This window comes from Charadrius vociferus, unplaced genomic scaffold (assembly GCF_000708025.1).
Source record: "Charadrius vociferus isolate BGI_N301 unplaced genomic scaffold, ASM70802v2 scaffold125, whole genome shotgun sequence".
Classification (NCBI taxonomy): Eukaryota; Metazoa; Chordata; class Aves; order Charadriiformes; family Charadriidae; genus Charadrius; species Charadrius vociferus.
This window is the reverse complement of record NW_009649036.1, coordinates 2,310,971-2,325,363: the sequence shown is the minus strand read 5'-3', so window position 1 is coordinate 2,325,363 and position 14,393 is coordinate 2,310,971. Positions and strand designations below refer to the sequence as shown.

At 45.3% G+C, this 14,393-nt stretch overlaps 1 protein-coding gene across 1 annotated transcript in view; it reads left to right on the top strand.

Annotated features, from left to right (window-relative positions):
- Nucleotides 1-1,313: 1,313 nt before the first annotated feature.
- The window catches only part of YEATS4 (YEATS domain containing 4), an 18,298-nt gene continuing 5,218 nt past the window's right edge, over nt 1,314-14,393 (top strand). Inside the window, exons 1-2 of the mRNA XM_009887833.1 lie at nt 1,314-1,398; nt 14,055-14,227. Of these exons, the coding sequence (XP_009886135.1) occupies nt 1,314-1,398; nt 14,055-14,227 (258 nt within the window). The remainder of the gene's footprint in view (nt 1,399-14,054; nt 14,228-14,393) is intronic.

Genomic DNA, 14,393 nt, shown 5'->3' with positions numbered 1-14,393 from the left:
ATTTGTAAAGCATCCTGTCCCCAGAAACATAGGATGTATACTGTAAGATGAACACAGTGAGGATTCAGGAGTACATGAAGCCTTCAAGCATAGGTTAACTAACCAGGATGCCAGATCATCACGGTCTGATTTGAAATGGTATCAGAAGAATGAGGACGGTAAGCACTCTGAATATGGGTTGTTTTTTCTTCCATGTAAGCTCTCTGGGGAAAATGCCACCCCTTGGAGACAAGGAAATTGACGCTTTTTAGGAAAACTGTTTTGTGTTCAACTCTACTTAAAAGAACCTTGCATCTGGCTTTTTCAGTGCCCTCTCCATAGCTGCTGCAGTTTGAAAAGCCCAGAGCCTGAGGTGAGCTGGAGGGAGAGATCCTACTGGAATCCAGGCTTCAGCAGAAGAATCAGTCCTGGCTTGTTCCCCCCTCCAGTGCCCAGCAGTGTGGCAACCGGTGCAGAAGTCTCCTCTCTGCCACCTCCTCACGTGGGCTGACTGGCCTTGGAAAAGAGAGCTCACCTTTCACATCTACCCTGTTCTCTGAGGGCTAGAGAGTTGGTGGGGTTTTTTAAAGTAACAAAACAAACAAACAAAAAACACACAGAAACCCACAAACAAAACATGAAAGCACCCCCCACCAGGGTAAACCTGTTCCTGAGCACAGCTGTACTTGGTTGAGTAACATTAACATCACTATGTGCCCCTTAATACTGACTGGCAGGTTTTTGGGAAGAGAGGGAGGTGGAAGGCATTAGTGATGCTTAGCAGGGGTGCCTGGAACAGTCACGTTGGTGAGCCACCTCTGTGGGTTCTTACACTGGCTGTAATTGAAGAGAGACTTCTGGACTGCAGGAGCTGTTTCTGTGAGCTAGCCCTGGAGTTCTTGTGCAGATGTTCTGCTGTGGGTTTTGCAGCCCAAGCAGTGGGACAGCAAAGTCCCCAGGATGTCTTTATTCCAAGAGAAAAGTTGTCTCTTCTGCTGCTGCGCCTGTTCTGACCCAGCCTCACTTGAAGGCACTCCTGAACTTTTTTTTCTTGCAAAGCCAGCATCTTGCTTCACATCCTGTCAGCAGAGGAGCATTACTGATCGGGAAGAGGCTCAAGTTTTTGAAATTTGTCTGTGTGGAAATATAAAACATCTAAGCACCTGCTGGTAAGCAGACACTGAGTAAGTAGTTAGTGTCCTTTTTGATGTCTGTTACATTTGGGAGGGGAGAGATGCTCAGATTCAGAGTATTAGTGCTGTCCTTTAACTTTTTACAAACGCCTGGTTCGTCCTTCAGACCTTTGAAGAATATTGCAGCTGGTCCAGGGGGAGATGGCAAGTTGCAAAAGACAAGACCAGCAGAAAGCAAATCAAACTCCAAAATCAGCAAAGCAAAGTCTGTGTGAAGCTGTGAAAGGTAAGTTTGTTTGTGCAGGCTCAGTAGCTTACGACCATAAAGATATCTTTTTTACAAACAGTATTACATGAAAATCAGATGCAGGCACCTGAGTGTCTTTGTTCCCAACTTACGCTGAAATGCTGGACTGTAACAAATCATGACGTACCAGGCAAGGAAACACCGATAGAATCATTTTGGAGCCACAGCTTCTGTTTTGCATTGGGAATTAGCCAAGTCCTCTTGAAGGCATCACGCTCTCAGATAGTCAACTGGGAAAGATGTTTGCCAAATTAACGTCCATTTCTCCAAAGAGAACCAGCTGGTTGCATAGCATATTTGTTAAAGGAATGTAGTGTGCGCACTCAACACCTTCACCTCTGGCAGCAAGTGAGGTTTGGCATATCCTAAAGTACTGAAAGCATGACACATCTACCTGACTTTCTGAGTGCATCTTGGCTAACACCACAGATTACTCCAAACACAGAGAAGAATTTAATTTTAAACAGTTGATGCTCGTTTACGCTCTAGGAGAGCAGGTGAGGTCACTGCTGCTCAGGAGAGTTTGCCGTGTAAGAGATGGGCAGTTAACTGGGCATGCAAGAGGAGGAAAGTGTATCAGTTGCATTGAATTTTTACCCGTTTTACCTCTTAGAAGATAAAAAAGCCAGTGATTACTTCTGAAAAGTGTGAGTAAATGGCTGGAAATAAGGAGATGATAAGCCTGTTCTACATCCAAGAAAAGTAACTTGCTGGGAGCTGTACAAGAGAGCCTTTAGAGAGTGTGGCCTTTCTTAGACTGGGGAAGGAAGGAGGGATTTGTGAAAGGCGGGGAAGCAGTGTGGTGCAGCTGCAGCACGTTTAATTTCAAGGATGGTGCAAGCTGAGAGGTGTGATGCTTCCCTGTGGGCTGAGGGAGAGAGAAGGGCAGGGTTATGGTTAGCATCATAACCAGACAGGTGAAATTTTCATTGATTAAGTTTGAGCTGGAAGAGAAGACCCTCCCTTTTCTTTTGGTCGTGTAATATAATGTATAATATAGGAAACAGTGAGGTGCTGGTCAGTTCATGCTTTTAATGCTGAGACACAAAGTATATGGTGTTCAAAAGCGATCAAAAATGTTCTGCCTTTTGCACTTTGCTCTTTTACTGCTTCTGGAGAGACAGGGTGAAAAATGACTGCAGACCATTTTCATTTCTCAAAATATAGCTCGTCTTGCTGCAGGCAGGATATTGCTATCCCTTGTAATTATCTGAATCTGTTCATCCATCTCTTCTGAACAGTTTGCAGAAAATTATATTAGCACTCTGCTTCCCATCAGAATACAGTAGCTCTAAGTCTTGTAAACCTTGTGCCCTACGTATGAGTGGGAAATGGAAATAGAATTAATTTCGTCTCAAATAGGGTTTCCCAATTTTACAGAAACAACCCAGTGTAAACAGGTGTTTTTATATATCTATATATGAACACTTTTTCCAAAAGGCTTGAATCAACTTAGCACTGGTACTCGCTGAATAGATTATTTTTTTTCTTTTTATCCCGTATATTAATGGTGAAGTTAGGCCCCAGGTGTTCTGTCGCACAAGGAAAGATACCTTCAAAATGGTGCAGATGTACACAAGTGGTGTAAAAGCATCTCCTCCTGCCATCTAGTGGCATGACAAAAAACCCTCTTCACTCCTCTTTGCTTAATTCATAACCTCATGAATTGTTCTGCCTACCACCCTTATTTGTCTAAGTACAGTGATGTCCACGCATTGGTCATTTATCCCACATATCCGGTACCTCCTTATGAGTTATGAGCTTCTTCAGCAGAACGACATTTGATAATCCTCAATTGACCTGAATTTAAGAGGATTGCAGTGTCGTCTTCCCCCTTTTCCACAAAATAAACAAGCTGTATTTTTTTTCCTTGTTTCTTGCCTTATTTTCTGCATAATATTTTGAATGCATTTGGAGTGCGCTGCTGTTAAACTCCTGTGCATGGAGTGAAAAAAATACTTTAATGCTCAGCAGCCTTTCTTTGACGCTGAGAACACTGGAAGATACTGTCCACAGAGGCAGAGAAAACGTTGGCTGTAGTTGAACACATCTCTAAAACCTGGCAGAAGGTGGGTGGGTTCCCGTGTGGAAGAGGCAGTGTTTGCCTCTGAAGGAGCGGGGAGCTCTACGGAGTTACTGTATTTCAGAATGGCGAAACGGATGCTTCAAACTGATTTCTAAAGCTCCCTGGTATCCCCTTGCCCTGTTTCACCATTTACTTCTTTTTGACAGACAGGCAGCCACCCTCACCACCTTTTACAATCCGCAGACTGTGCTTCGCTTAAAAAATACGTGGCTCTGCTGGGATGTGTTACAGCTCCACACTGGTGGGAGGAGATGAAAACAGAGACCATTCATCCCAAACAGAATCCTCATTCATGGGTCAAGCTGTAAGGCGCTTGGGCTCCCACCTCAAAAAGTTAATTGGAGCCCATACATAATTAAAACTGCAGTTCTCACTTTCCTAAATCATTTAGCCTGGAATCTTTGCAAGACGTAGGTCCACAGCCCCCATTTTCTCAAAGACCTGTAGCATAAGGGTAACAAAAATGGTGAATGGTGTAGAATGGCCAACAGAGCCCTGCGGAAGAAACTGTTGGAAATAATGTCTAAATTGTGTAGTGGTTTGGTTTGGTTTTGTTTTTTGTTTTTTTTTTTTTAACACATAAAGCACTTTGAATGAAAAGGGTCAGAGAAAGCCAATGTTTTATTAGCAGCTATAAAAACATGAGAGTGATTAGCCTTTTTCTCTACAAAAAAGCTGTATTTTGAGCTTCTCTGTGTAAGTATAAATTCTCCACAATGATTAAAGCTATCTGCTGGCTGGCTTCCATCTCAGCTGGAGTCCAGGAAAATTTTCTTGGTGTTTTTTTCACAGTAGTAACGGTATGATACTTCAGGAAAATAACCTTTTTTTCTGTCAAGTGGGATCCCTACTGTGCCCTGCTAATATTAAGTTTTTCCCTGACTGTTCCATTCAGTTATTTATAATATTAAAAAGGTAATTTTATGCCTTTCGCTCAAAATGAGTTTAGAAATAAAACTCTTAACCTCTACATTATCACCTCCTTCAGCATTATTTTTTTTATAATTACAGCAATAACTAGCTTGGATTTTTAATTCTGAGGCATTTGGGTGCATTACTGAAGAAGAAAGGAAGGTTTCTGAAAATCTGAGTCTTTATTTAGAAAACTGGCAAGTTGCCAAAACCCAAAAAACCATTACCACCAAATTAATTTAATAGTCGTAAAACCATTGGGGCTAGCAAGAGGGACGGCAGTACAGTGTTCATTGCTGGAGCGAGATTGGTGGTACCTTCAGCTGTGCCTGATCCTTGGAGCAGATGGCCTCTTCCCCTGCTCAGGTTTGTCCTTACAAGGACTGGAATAAGTTTGAGGAAAGTCTTATATGACACATGTGCAAGGTCAGCTCCTGTGAGATTGTATGTAATCCCTTTATGAAGAATAAAGATGTTCCTACTGATTTTTAACTTGGAAAAAATTAGCAAATTTAAAACCATAGTTCTGGAATTGAATCTTGAATTGATCAAACCTGGGGAAGGATGCTGAGGCACGGAGTAATTTTGCTGAGAGTCTGGAGTTGGAAATTGTTCTTATCGAATATGCCAGTATCTGTGTGCTGTCTGAGAGAGCTGTGGCTGGCAAGTGAAAGACTCGGCTCTGAGGGGCAGCCAGCTGCCCGTATGTGGCTCATTTCTTTCACACTGGTGGCATATGATAAATCTTCACCTAAACTGCATGCTTGAGCAGAGGCTGGGTCAACAGTTACCTCATGGTGGCAGATCACATGCAGCAGCCCCCAAAAATAGGTTGGTAGAAGCAGGTTCAGCACCTGTTTTCTTCAGGGCGCTGCCAGCCCTTTGCTATAGACAGGAGCCTGGGTAACGCGGTCTAGTTCAAACAATCCCATCCATTTCCAGTCCTTCCCATGTCATCGTTATGCAGATTTTTTCATTCCAGTTGTTCCTACAGGGGTTTTTTTCCCCTGTAGCTGGCCCTATGCCACAACCAACTTGTTCCTCTGAAAGTGACTGCTTTGAGGACTGCCTTATTTGAGGTGATTTCCTTTATTTCGGTAGGCGTAGAGCACCAGTTTATCCAGTTCTGCCAGTTTCTTTTCTTTCTTTTCTTTCTTTTTAAATCTACTTCCGTGCTGGTAACAACGTTCAAGCCCGTGAACATTCAGACAATGAATCCCATTAAGTATTCTCTTGGTGATCCAGTCTTTGTAGGCGGTTTAAAGAAAGTGGAAGTTATTTCTTCTTCATTCTCCCATACCAGCCTTTTCTATGACAAGTCATGTCCCACACGGCAAATCAAAGGTGAAAAGGTTTGGGAGTGGGGTGGGTTACTTTCAGCCTTGCATACTTCATTGCAAGGCCACAGAAGAAAGGAAAGTAGGAGTACATACTGGAAAATATCACCTGGGATATGAAGTTCAGTCCCATCCTGGGGCAGCTAACCGTGTCTTATAACCCCTTCTGAGATTTATCTTACAACCCAATAGGGTCTGTATGGGGTGTTTCCTCCTGCTCTTCCTACGGGAAGGCTGTCCCACTCCTCCTCTGCTCCAGGGGTTACAAACCTTCAAAGTAGCTGCCTGAATTTCTTCTTGGCTAGACTATATTCATTTGATCTTGTGCTGATATTGTTCTCTATCTAGTTATTTCCCTTCCCATTGTATTTAACCCCTTAAGGCATTCACAACAACTAGTTAATACTTCCTCTACCTTTATTTCCGTAAACTTGTGTAAGGAGGCTCTTGCAGCCTTTAGGACAGGCTGTGTTACACCCACTTGCCCCATTACTGCAGATTTTCAGTTCATTTTTCCTATAACAGGAAAGAATATTCCTTGAACGGAAACATGCGTGCTTTTCCAGATGGGGTCTTAACAGGGTTTGTAGGGTGGCATTAGCATTTAGTCCATTGATGGAAATTACCTTCCCTGCTGCAGCCTCCTGTAGATCCTGTCATCAGCTGGAGTACGGAGTATCGCCAGATATTCCCAATAAAGAAGTGTTTGATCTTAAATCCTGTTCTGTTCCTACTATGCTATTTTCTAGATCATTCAGTTGTTCCTGTATGAAACCCTTGTTGTCCTCTATTAATTCTAAGTTTGTAACTTTGACAAATACTAGCATATTTTTATAGCAGCTGTTTAATGCTTCAGTCTCTTTTCTTCCCATTTCTGTTGATGCCACTGGAGCTGGAGTTGCCACAATTTTGCAAGGAAAGATGTCTGGCTGAAAGCCTTATGCCACTCACTGTTCCTGCCAGTTCATCTTATTGTTTGGAGTCATTCCTAAAATAGTATAGAGTAACATCCTTGTCCCTGAGTTTGTGCATTTTATTGCTCCTGCTATGTAGTTACTTTGAAATAACCCACAGACACTCTTAAGAAACTTTGCTGGGGTTTCCAGCGTATCTTCATCCTTCACAAAGCTTGTTTAAAGTCTCATACTTTTTTAATAATCTTGGCAAACTGTTCAGCTGTCCATCACAAACCAGACAGGAATGTTTGGGGCAGGCTGACACCAAGTGAGAGACAGATGAAGTGCTTATCTAGCTCAACAGAACTAAGAAATAATAAAGCTGCAGTGAACAGTGTTGCGGGATTTATACAGGCACACCCTAAGCTGTTTGCCAAAGCCACTCCACAGCACTTCACTTGTAAAATAAGTCATAATTAACCTTCCCTGTGAATTGCGTGCAAAATTGTCACGGCATTTCCTGCTGCTTTACTACAGTGTCCTGGTTTCAGCTGGGATAGAGTTAATTTTCCTACTAGTAGCTGCTGTGTTTTGGATTTAGTATGAGAATCATGCTGCTAACACATATTGTTTTAGTTGTTGCTAAGCAATGTTTATATTAGTCAAGGACTTTTTCAGCTTCAGCTTCCTATAGAAGCTGAGAGGGAGCATAGACAGGACAAGCTGGCCAAAGGGATATTCCATACCATAGAAATTGTGCTCAGTATATAAAAGGGGGTTGGCAGGGGGACAGGAATCTGCTATCACTGCTCGGCACAGGCCAGTGGTGAGAGCAACTTGTGTTACATCACTTTATTTTGTATATTCTTTTACCATTAGCATCATTCGTATCATCAATCTTTTTTTTAATGTTTCGTTAAACTGTCTTTATCTCAACTCACTAGTGTTCCCCCCCCTCCTTTTTCTCCCTACCCTACCGGCGGGGGGGGGAGTGAGTGAACGGCTGAGTGGTCCTAGTTGCCAGCTGGGGTTAAACCACAACATACAGTGAAATGATAAAATAGGAGACAGCAGAGTAACACTTGTTGCTCTAGGTGCTCTGCCATCCAAGCAGTGATTGCACTTGTATCCGCACACCCAAAATGAGGGATGCTGTCCACCGAACAGTGGCACAGGTGGTGATGTCTGGTTACTGTCCTGGCTGTTCATTAATGTCACCTAGGAGTGCATCAGCCCATCCAAAGAATGTGCTGAAGCAAAGCTGCTTATTTTCTGTACATCATCAAGCACCCTCAGCGAGTTTACTGATGATACCAAGCTGCGTGGTGCGGTCAACATGCTGGAGGGAAGGGATGCCACCCAGAGGGACCTGGACAGGATGAAGAGGCGGGCCTGTACAAAACTCATGAAATTCAACAAGGCCAAGTGCAAGGTCCTGCACGTGGGTCAGGGCAATCCCAAATACAAATACAGGCTGGGGGGGGAATGGTTTGAGAGCAGCCCTGAGGAGAAGGACTTGGGGGTGTTGGTGGATGAGAAGCTCAACATGAGCCAGCAATGTGCGCGGGCAGCCGAGAAAGTCAACCACATCCTGGGCTGCATCAAAAGCAGCGTGCCCAACGGGTCAAGGGAGGGGATTCTGCCCCTCTACTCCCCTCTGGTGAGACCCCACCCGGAGTACTGCATCCAGCTCGGGAGCCCCCAACATAAGAAGGACATGGACCTGTTGGAGCGGGTCCAGAGGAGGGCCACAAAGATGATTCGGGGGCTGGAGCACCTCTCCTATGAAGAGAGGCTGAGAGAGTTGGGGGTGTTCAGCCTGGAGAAGAGAAGGCGCCGGGGAGACCTTAGAGCAGCATTTCCGTACTTAAAGGGGGGCTACGGGAGAGCTGGGGGGGGGAGTCTTTATCCGGGAGGGTAGTGACAGGACGACGGGTAACAGTTTTAAACTGAAAGCGGGTAGACTTACATTTATTTAGATATTTAGGAAGAAATTCTTTACTCTGGGGGTGGTGAGACACTGGAACAGGTTGCCCAGGGAAGTTATGGATGCCCCATTCCTGGAAGTGTTCAAGGCCAGGCTGGATGGGGCTTTGAGCAACCTGGTCTAGTGGGAGGTGTCCCTTCCCATGGGAGGGGGGTTGGAACTAGATGATCTTTAAGGTCCTTTCCAACTCTGTTACCATTCTATGATTCTATAAGCCTTTGCTACTGGTCTGACTGATGCCTTCCAGGTGCTTATATGTAGTTCATTACATCTTTATTTCTCAATGATTTGGAGTCAGAACTTCCAGATTAAAGGGAACATGCAGTCAGGAATTTATCCATTAGCTCCAAGGCCATATCTTCCTTTAAGGATTGTGCTTCCTGTGAACTTTTGTGTGTGTGTGAATGTAGAATTGCCTTTGCTGTTTTCTCTGTTTCACGCGCTCAGGAACATTTTCAATACCAGAGAGAAAGAGGAGCACTCTTCTTGGCACAGGGGGAGTTGTCACACCTACAAAATAAAGGATGCAGTCCCAAAGGTTCATAGCCTCAGGGTCTGAAAGATGGTCAGAAACTGCTTATTAGGCTGCTTTAAATACAACTTTTGAAAAAGGAAGTTGTTCCTTGCCAAAATATTACTAGTTAGTATTCTTGTGGTATGAGAGTGTCAGACTGACTGGGTGACAATAAATGAAGGCAGTTACTTCTCTTCTGCTTTCCTTCCTGCACCCCAAAGAAATGAAGGAGAAAGTGGTGTCTTCCATCCATCATGAAGGCTAAGACAGGCTGGAAAATACTCTTCAGCTCCAGCAGCAGGAGCGCCTCAAAGTGTCTTGGTGATGAATGCACTCGCTTAGCCATGACGAAAGCAGATTCTGAATAACACGTTTCAGGTTTGTAGAATCAACCTGAACTGGAAGTAAAACTAACGCTTTCAAGTTTTACTTCCTTTGGGAAGTGTTGAGGTTATTTTCCATCTCACAGGGTAAAGTGGAACAGCTATAAAGAAGACCTAGAAAATGGGCTAGTTCCCAAAGGACTGTAGTTGGAGATAACTTTTGGGAGATTTGCCCATAAATATTGCAATTTTCAGTCAATGGTCTGGTGAATAATTTTTGCTTCAGCTTTCTGAGCTTTCATTGAAAGACAGACAAAATCTCTCTTTGTATCCCCCCCAAAACTGTAGCTTCCTGAGGAATAAGAATATCCTAAAATACTCAAAGCAGTATTGTTTTCCAGAATTTCCCCACAGCCTGAAATAACAGATCTGAGGGGCGCAAATGGGATGTTGAATGCCCAAGTTTTAACATGATGTTTAAAACATTAGTATTGCTAATTACTTTAAATGCTCGTTATTTCAGCGAAATTTGCAGGCGTGTGCTTACCCTGCAATCTCACACTGCGAATTTTTATCGGAAGCGCCTACAGCTACTCAGACCTTCAGTTCCTCCCTTGAGAACTCTTAGGGCAATTGTGATGAGCAGGACAGGACCTTTCTTAGAGGTGAACTTTCATGAACGAAAATTTTACTTTTCATTAAATAGAGAAAAAATGAAGATAATAGAGATGTATTTCATTTCCCCCCCCATAGCAAAGCTAATTGAATTAAAAAGTGGTTATAAAGGTAGAAATTAATAAATACCTGGGTTCATTTCTACAGTAAGAGAACACAGGAGCTCTAAATCTATACGAATGTGCCATTTTTAAAACAACTCTACAAGTGTAATCCTTTATTGCCATTCCTCTCCTCAAAAACAGTTCAACCTGTGGTTGGTGTAAGGTGGCTGGTGGCTGATTGGAGGGCGTCACCCTGAAGAGGCTTAACAAGAACATGCTTCATGGACGCCTTGCAAAAATTCCTGTGACACATGGCTGTTTTGGCAGACTTCATGCAAATTTGCAGTATCGGTTCAAACAGGAGTCAAATTCCTGCCGGGGATGGACTTATTCACCTTCGTAATGGGGAAGGTGTTTCCCCTGGTAGTGCTGCAGGATGTGATTTTAAAGGCATTCGTTCCTGTACATGGCCATAGCTGGTGAGGAGTGAAGCAATCTCTGATTATGCAGGTTTGTGGGTTGATGGGACATGAGGCCATGGGCATGAACTGGAACACAAGGTTCCCTCTGAACATCAGGAAACACTTTTTTACTGTGAGAGTGACTGAGCACTGGCACAGGTTGCCTACAGAGGCTATAGAGTTTCCATCCTTGGTGATGTACAAAAACCATTTGGGCACGGTCCTGGACAACTGGCTCTAGGTGGACCTGCTTGCACAGAGGGGTTGGAGCAGATGACCTTCATGGGTCCCTTTCCACCTCAGCCATCCTGTGTGTGATATCCTAAAGTTCAAAGCATGGCCTCAAGTACCCCATTTGTTACTCAGCTTACTGTTGAGTCATTAATGGTGATACATTTATGATGAGCAGTAAGCCCAGGACTTTGGTAATAATTTCATAATAAATTGAGTAGCAGAGTTTAGATAGCCAACTCCCTCTTTAGTAGGTGGTGTGACAGAGTTTAAACAAAATTCTTCTGAGATAATGTTACTCTGTCTTCCTGTGGCTTTCCACATTGTATAAGAAATTTGAGAATTTTGGAGTGATGTTTTAAGTATCAGGAAATGCCCGTGTACTGAGGAGGCTGTGTTTCTGGTTACTATTGAGCAGGGGAAACAAAAGGGGGTGGGGGAAGGTTAAGAGATGAGACAAACACAGGAGCGCCCACGGTCTTAGTGTAAAGAGGCTGTGTGCAACGTCAAGTCTTGGCTAATCCTTGCATTTTGCCTCCTACCCCTGGCTGCTCCGGGGAAGGTCTAAGAGAGGTGTGAGCTGGCAGCAACTATGAGGTGCATTGGACTGAATAACTTTCGGGGATGCAGCCTGGGACTCTGTAAGTCAAGGGAGCATTTAACAACCTCTGTTACAGTGAGCAGGTCCACATGAATGCTGGAATTTAGAGGTTAGGATCCCATTGGGTTAGTCACAGAATCACAGAATGGTCAGGGTTGGAAGGGACCTCTGGAGATCATCTAGTCCAACCCCTAGTCCATCTCTGCTGACACAGACTGCTGGTATTTTCTACAGCTTTTCCCTTTACTCTCTTCCCTGCTGCTCTTCCACAGTCCAATTGAGCTATGGTCATCAGGAAGCCTTTCCTAGAAGCAGCCCATCTCATCATACCTCCCCAGTTCCTAATTTCACTGCTTTTACTTGCTGCAGTGCCTTTCTCTGCTGGTTGTCTGCCTGCGGTGGCTTTGTTGCTGAAGCTGGGCAGGCAGGCAAAGCTGTGGAGCAAGCAGGAGTGGGAGTGCAAAGCACAACAGGCAGCCAGGCAGAGGCACTGCTGTGGGACCTAGAGACAAGGAGTAGTGTGCAGAGACAAGAGACTCTTGTCAAACTCATGTCCTTTGGAAGGAAGCACCCATAGGCTCTGATTGTGGGTCTGGGAGCAATCAATGTGTTGGCCATTGGATGTTCACATTTCAAAAGAGAATCGCTGTCCCCAACACTCCTCCTTCCTACTGCTCTTATGCAGCATGTCAAGAGGACAAAATAGGGCAGGTAAGTCCTAAGAAGGTAAAGGCAAAGCCCTGAGCGTGACCCCTCACCAAAACCTCTGCTCCTGCCTCAGTGAGCAGGTATTTGTGCAGGAGAAGCTGCACAGGAGCGCGCCTGGTGGCAGAAGCGAGGTGAGCAGGTCTGGGTACATCTGCCGTGGCCGAAAGCACCCTTGGGGCCACCTGTAACAGCAGCTCTGCTACAACTATCGACAGCTTCAAAGCGTGGCAGGAGCTGCCACCACAGAGCACACCCTGCCTGCCACAGCCCCCCGCTAGTCCACATCCCATGAGATGCGTGTACAGCTGGGCCATCTGCACTCATATGGGCAGGAACCAGCAACAAAACAAGGCTATCTTTGGCAGGAATTACTGGTTTTGGCCATTCCCAGTGTCTGCATTTTCACCCTTAGGGCAGGAACGGTGGTGAGAATGTCCCAACACTGCACCATCTTCACATCTGCTACGAGCCCCGACACACACTTTGGGGGGGCCATGGGAAGGGGAGCTCTGGAGAGCGGTTTGCAGGCAGGGTCTGGCTGCGGCTCCCCAGAGGATTTCCCAGGTCCATCATGGGAATGGACAGATCTGGGCTGACCAGAGGGCGCAGCTGGGGCATGAAGCAACCTCACAAATCAGCAACCCCCCTCAGACTCATGTCCTCCTGAAATGGAGAAATTATTTACCCTTGGGTCAGCACAGCCACCCCGCGTGTGACCCTGCTTAGGAGCCACATGGGCATCACTCCCCAGTCACCAGCAGTTGAGAGTGAGCTGGTGGGCTCACTCAGACACACAAGCGCAAACCCACATCAACATGGACCTCTGGCTTCATTCATGCCAGCAGACAGGCACGCTCCCTGCCCCAAAGTGAATCAGTAACAAAAAGTAACATCAGATGGTCTTCAGACCTGTTGCTTCTGGTAATTAATGTGGTTTTAAGAGCTGTCTCTCCTCTGTTGCTGTTCAGAGTACCGTGGGAAGCCGTCTCCCTTCCTACAAGAACAAGGAAACATTTTGATCCTATAGTGTTATATTCAACTGTGCTAGAAAGTAAATAATGGGCCCTACTGAGCCAGCTCGTTTTGATGCAGCCAATGACCGCTGACACAAGCTGCTCGCACCTAAGCAGGACGAAAACAGTGTCAGTTAATTTTTAATACCTTGTTCACCCAAGGAGCTGTCAGGTTCACAGAGCAAACAAAATGGAAACGACTGGAAATTTTCCTTCTCATGTCTGTTTATGGTTTTGGTTTTTTTTTTTTAAATCACGGATGTTACTGGTATACACCTTTGGACCAGAGGTGTAACTGTTAACTTGCAGTGTGATATCCCATTTGCCATACTAGACCACATCTGAATAGTTATCTACCAAGAAGACCAACCAACACCAGTTATTTACCCGTGGGCAAAGGAGCTTCATTGCCAATTAACCATAAAATGGTGGCAGAAACTGGACTGGTGTAACCCTAGTAGCCTCATCCTGTATTTTAAATTTATACCCCAAAGGTAAATGCATAAAATACAGCACACTCTTGCAGTCTAGTTCATTTTGCACCATTTGCGGACTTGCTTCACCTGATTATTCTGGTAACTGAAAGTTGCCGGGGGAAAAGTTCTTCACTTTTCCTCAGAAACGGCACAGGAACTGCCGCACACCCCCAGCTTTCGGTTCCTGTCACCTAGAAGGTGGTGGGATGACGTCTTACCTGAGCTGGCGATACTGTCTGTATGCCAGAGATGCAACACAGATTTCTGGGGCAGCTGGCCCACAGACTGCATATCTGGAAGCTCAGAGCAGCCACCCAACGATGACCACGCCTGCCACCTTCCTCTTCTCCCCTTTTTTTTGTCTGTTTTAGGGGCTTTTTCCTCCTGTCCCACCCGCCCGGTCAGCACCTGCCGTCCCCTCACTGGGCCCGATCTCTGCGTGCGCCACGTTCCCTCAAACCAGGCGCTGCCTGGGGCCATGGCACACAACAGACCAGTGGGCACCAGCACACGCGACCTGAGGGTGTGTTTGAGGGCTATGACGGTAAAAATCTGAAAAGGGGAGAGAAAGAGACGTAATCCCCCGCCTCCTTTTCTACGCGCTCCTGAGCACAGACAGAACAGCACCTGTGGCCCTCTGCGCCCACCCCCCACCTCCTCCACACCTCAGGCCCAGCGGCGTCAGTCGGCGCCACGCCACTCTACGTCAC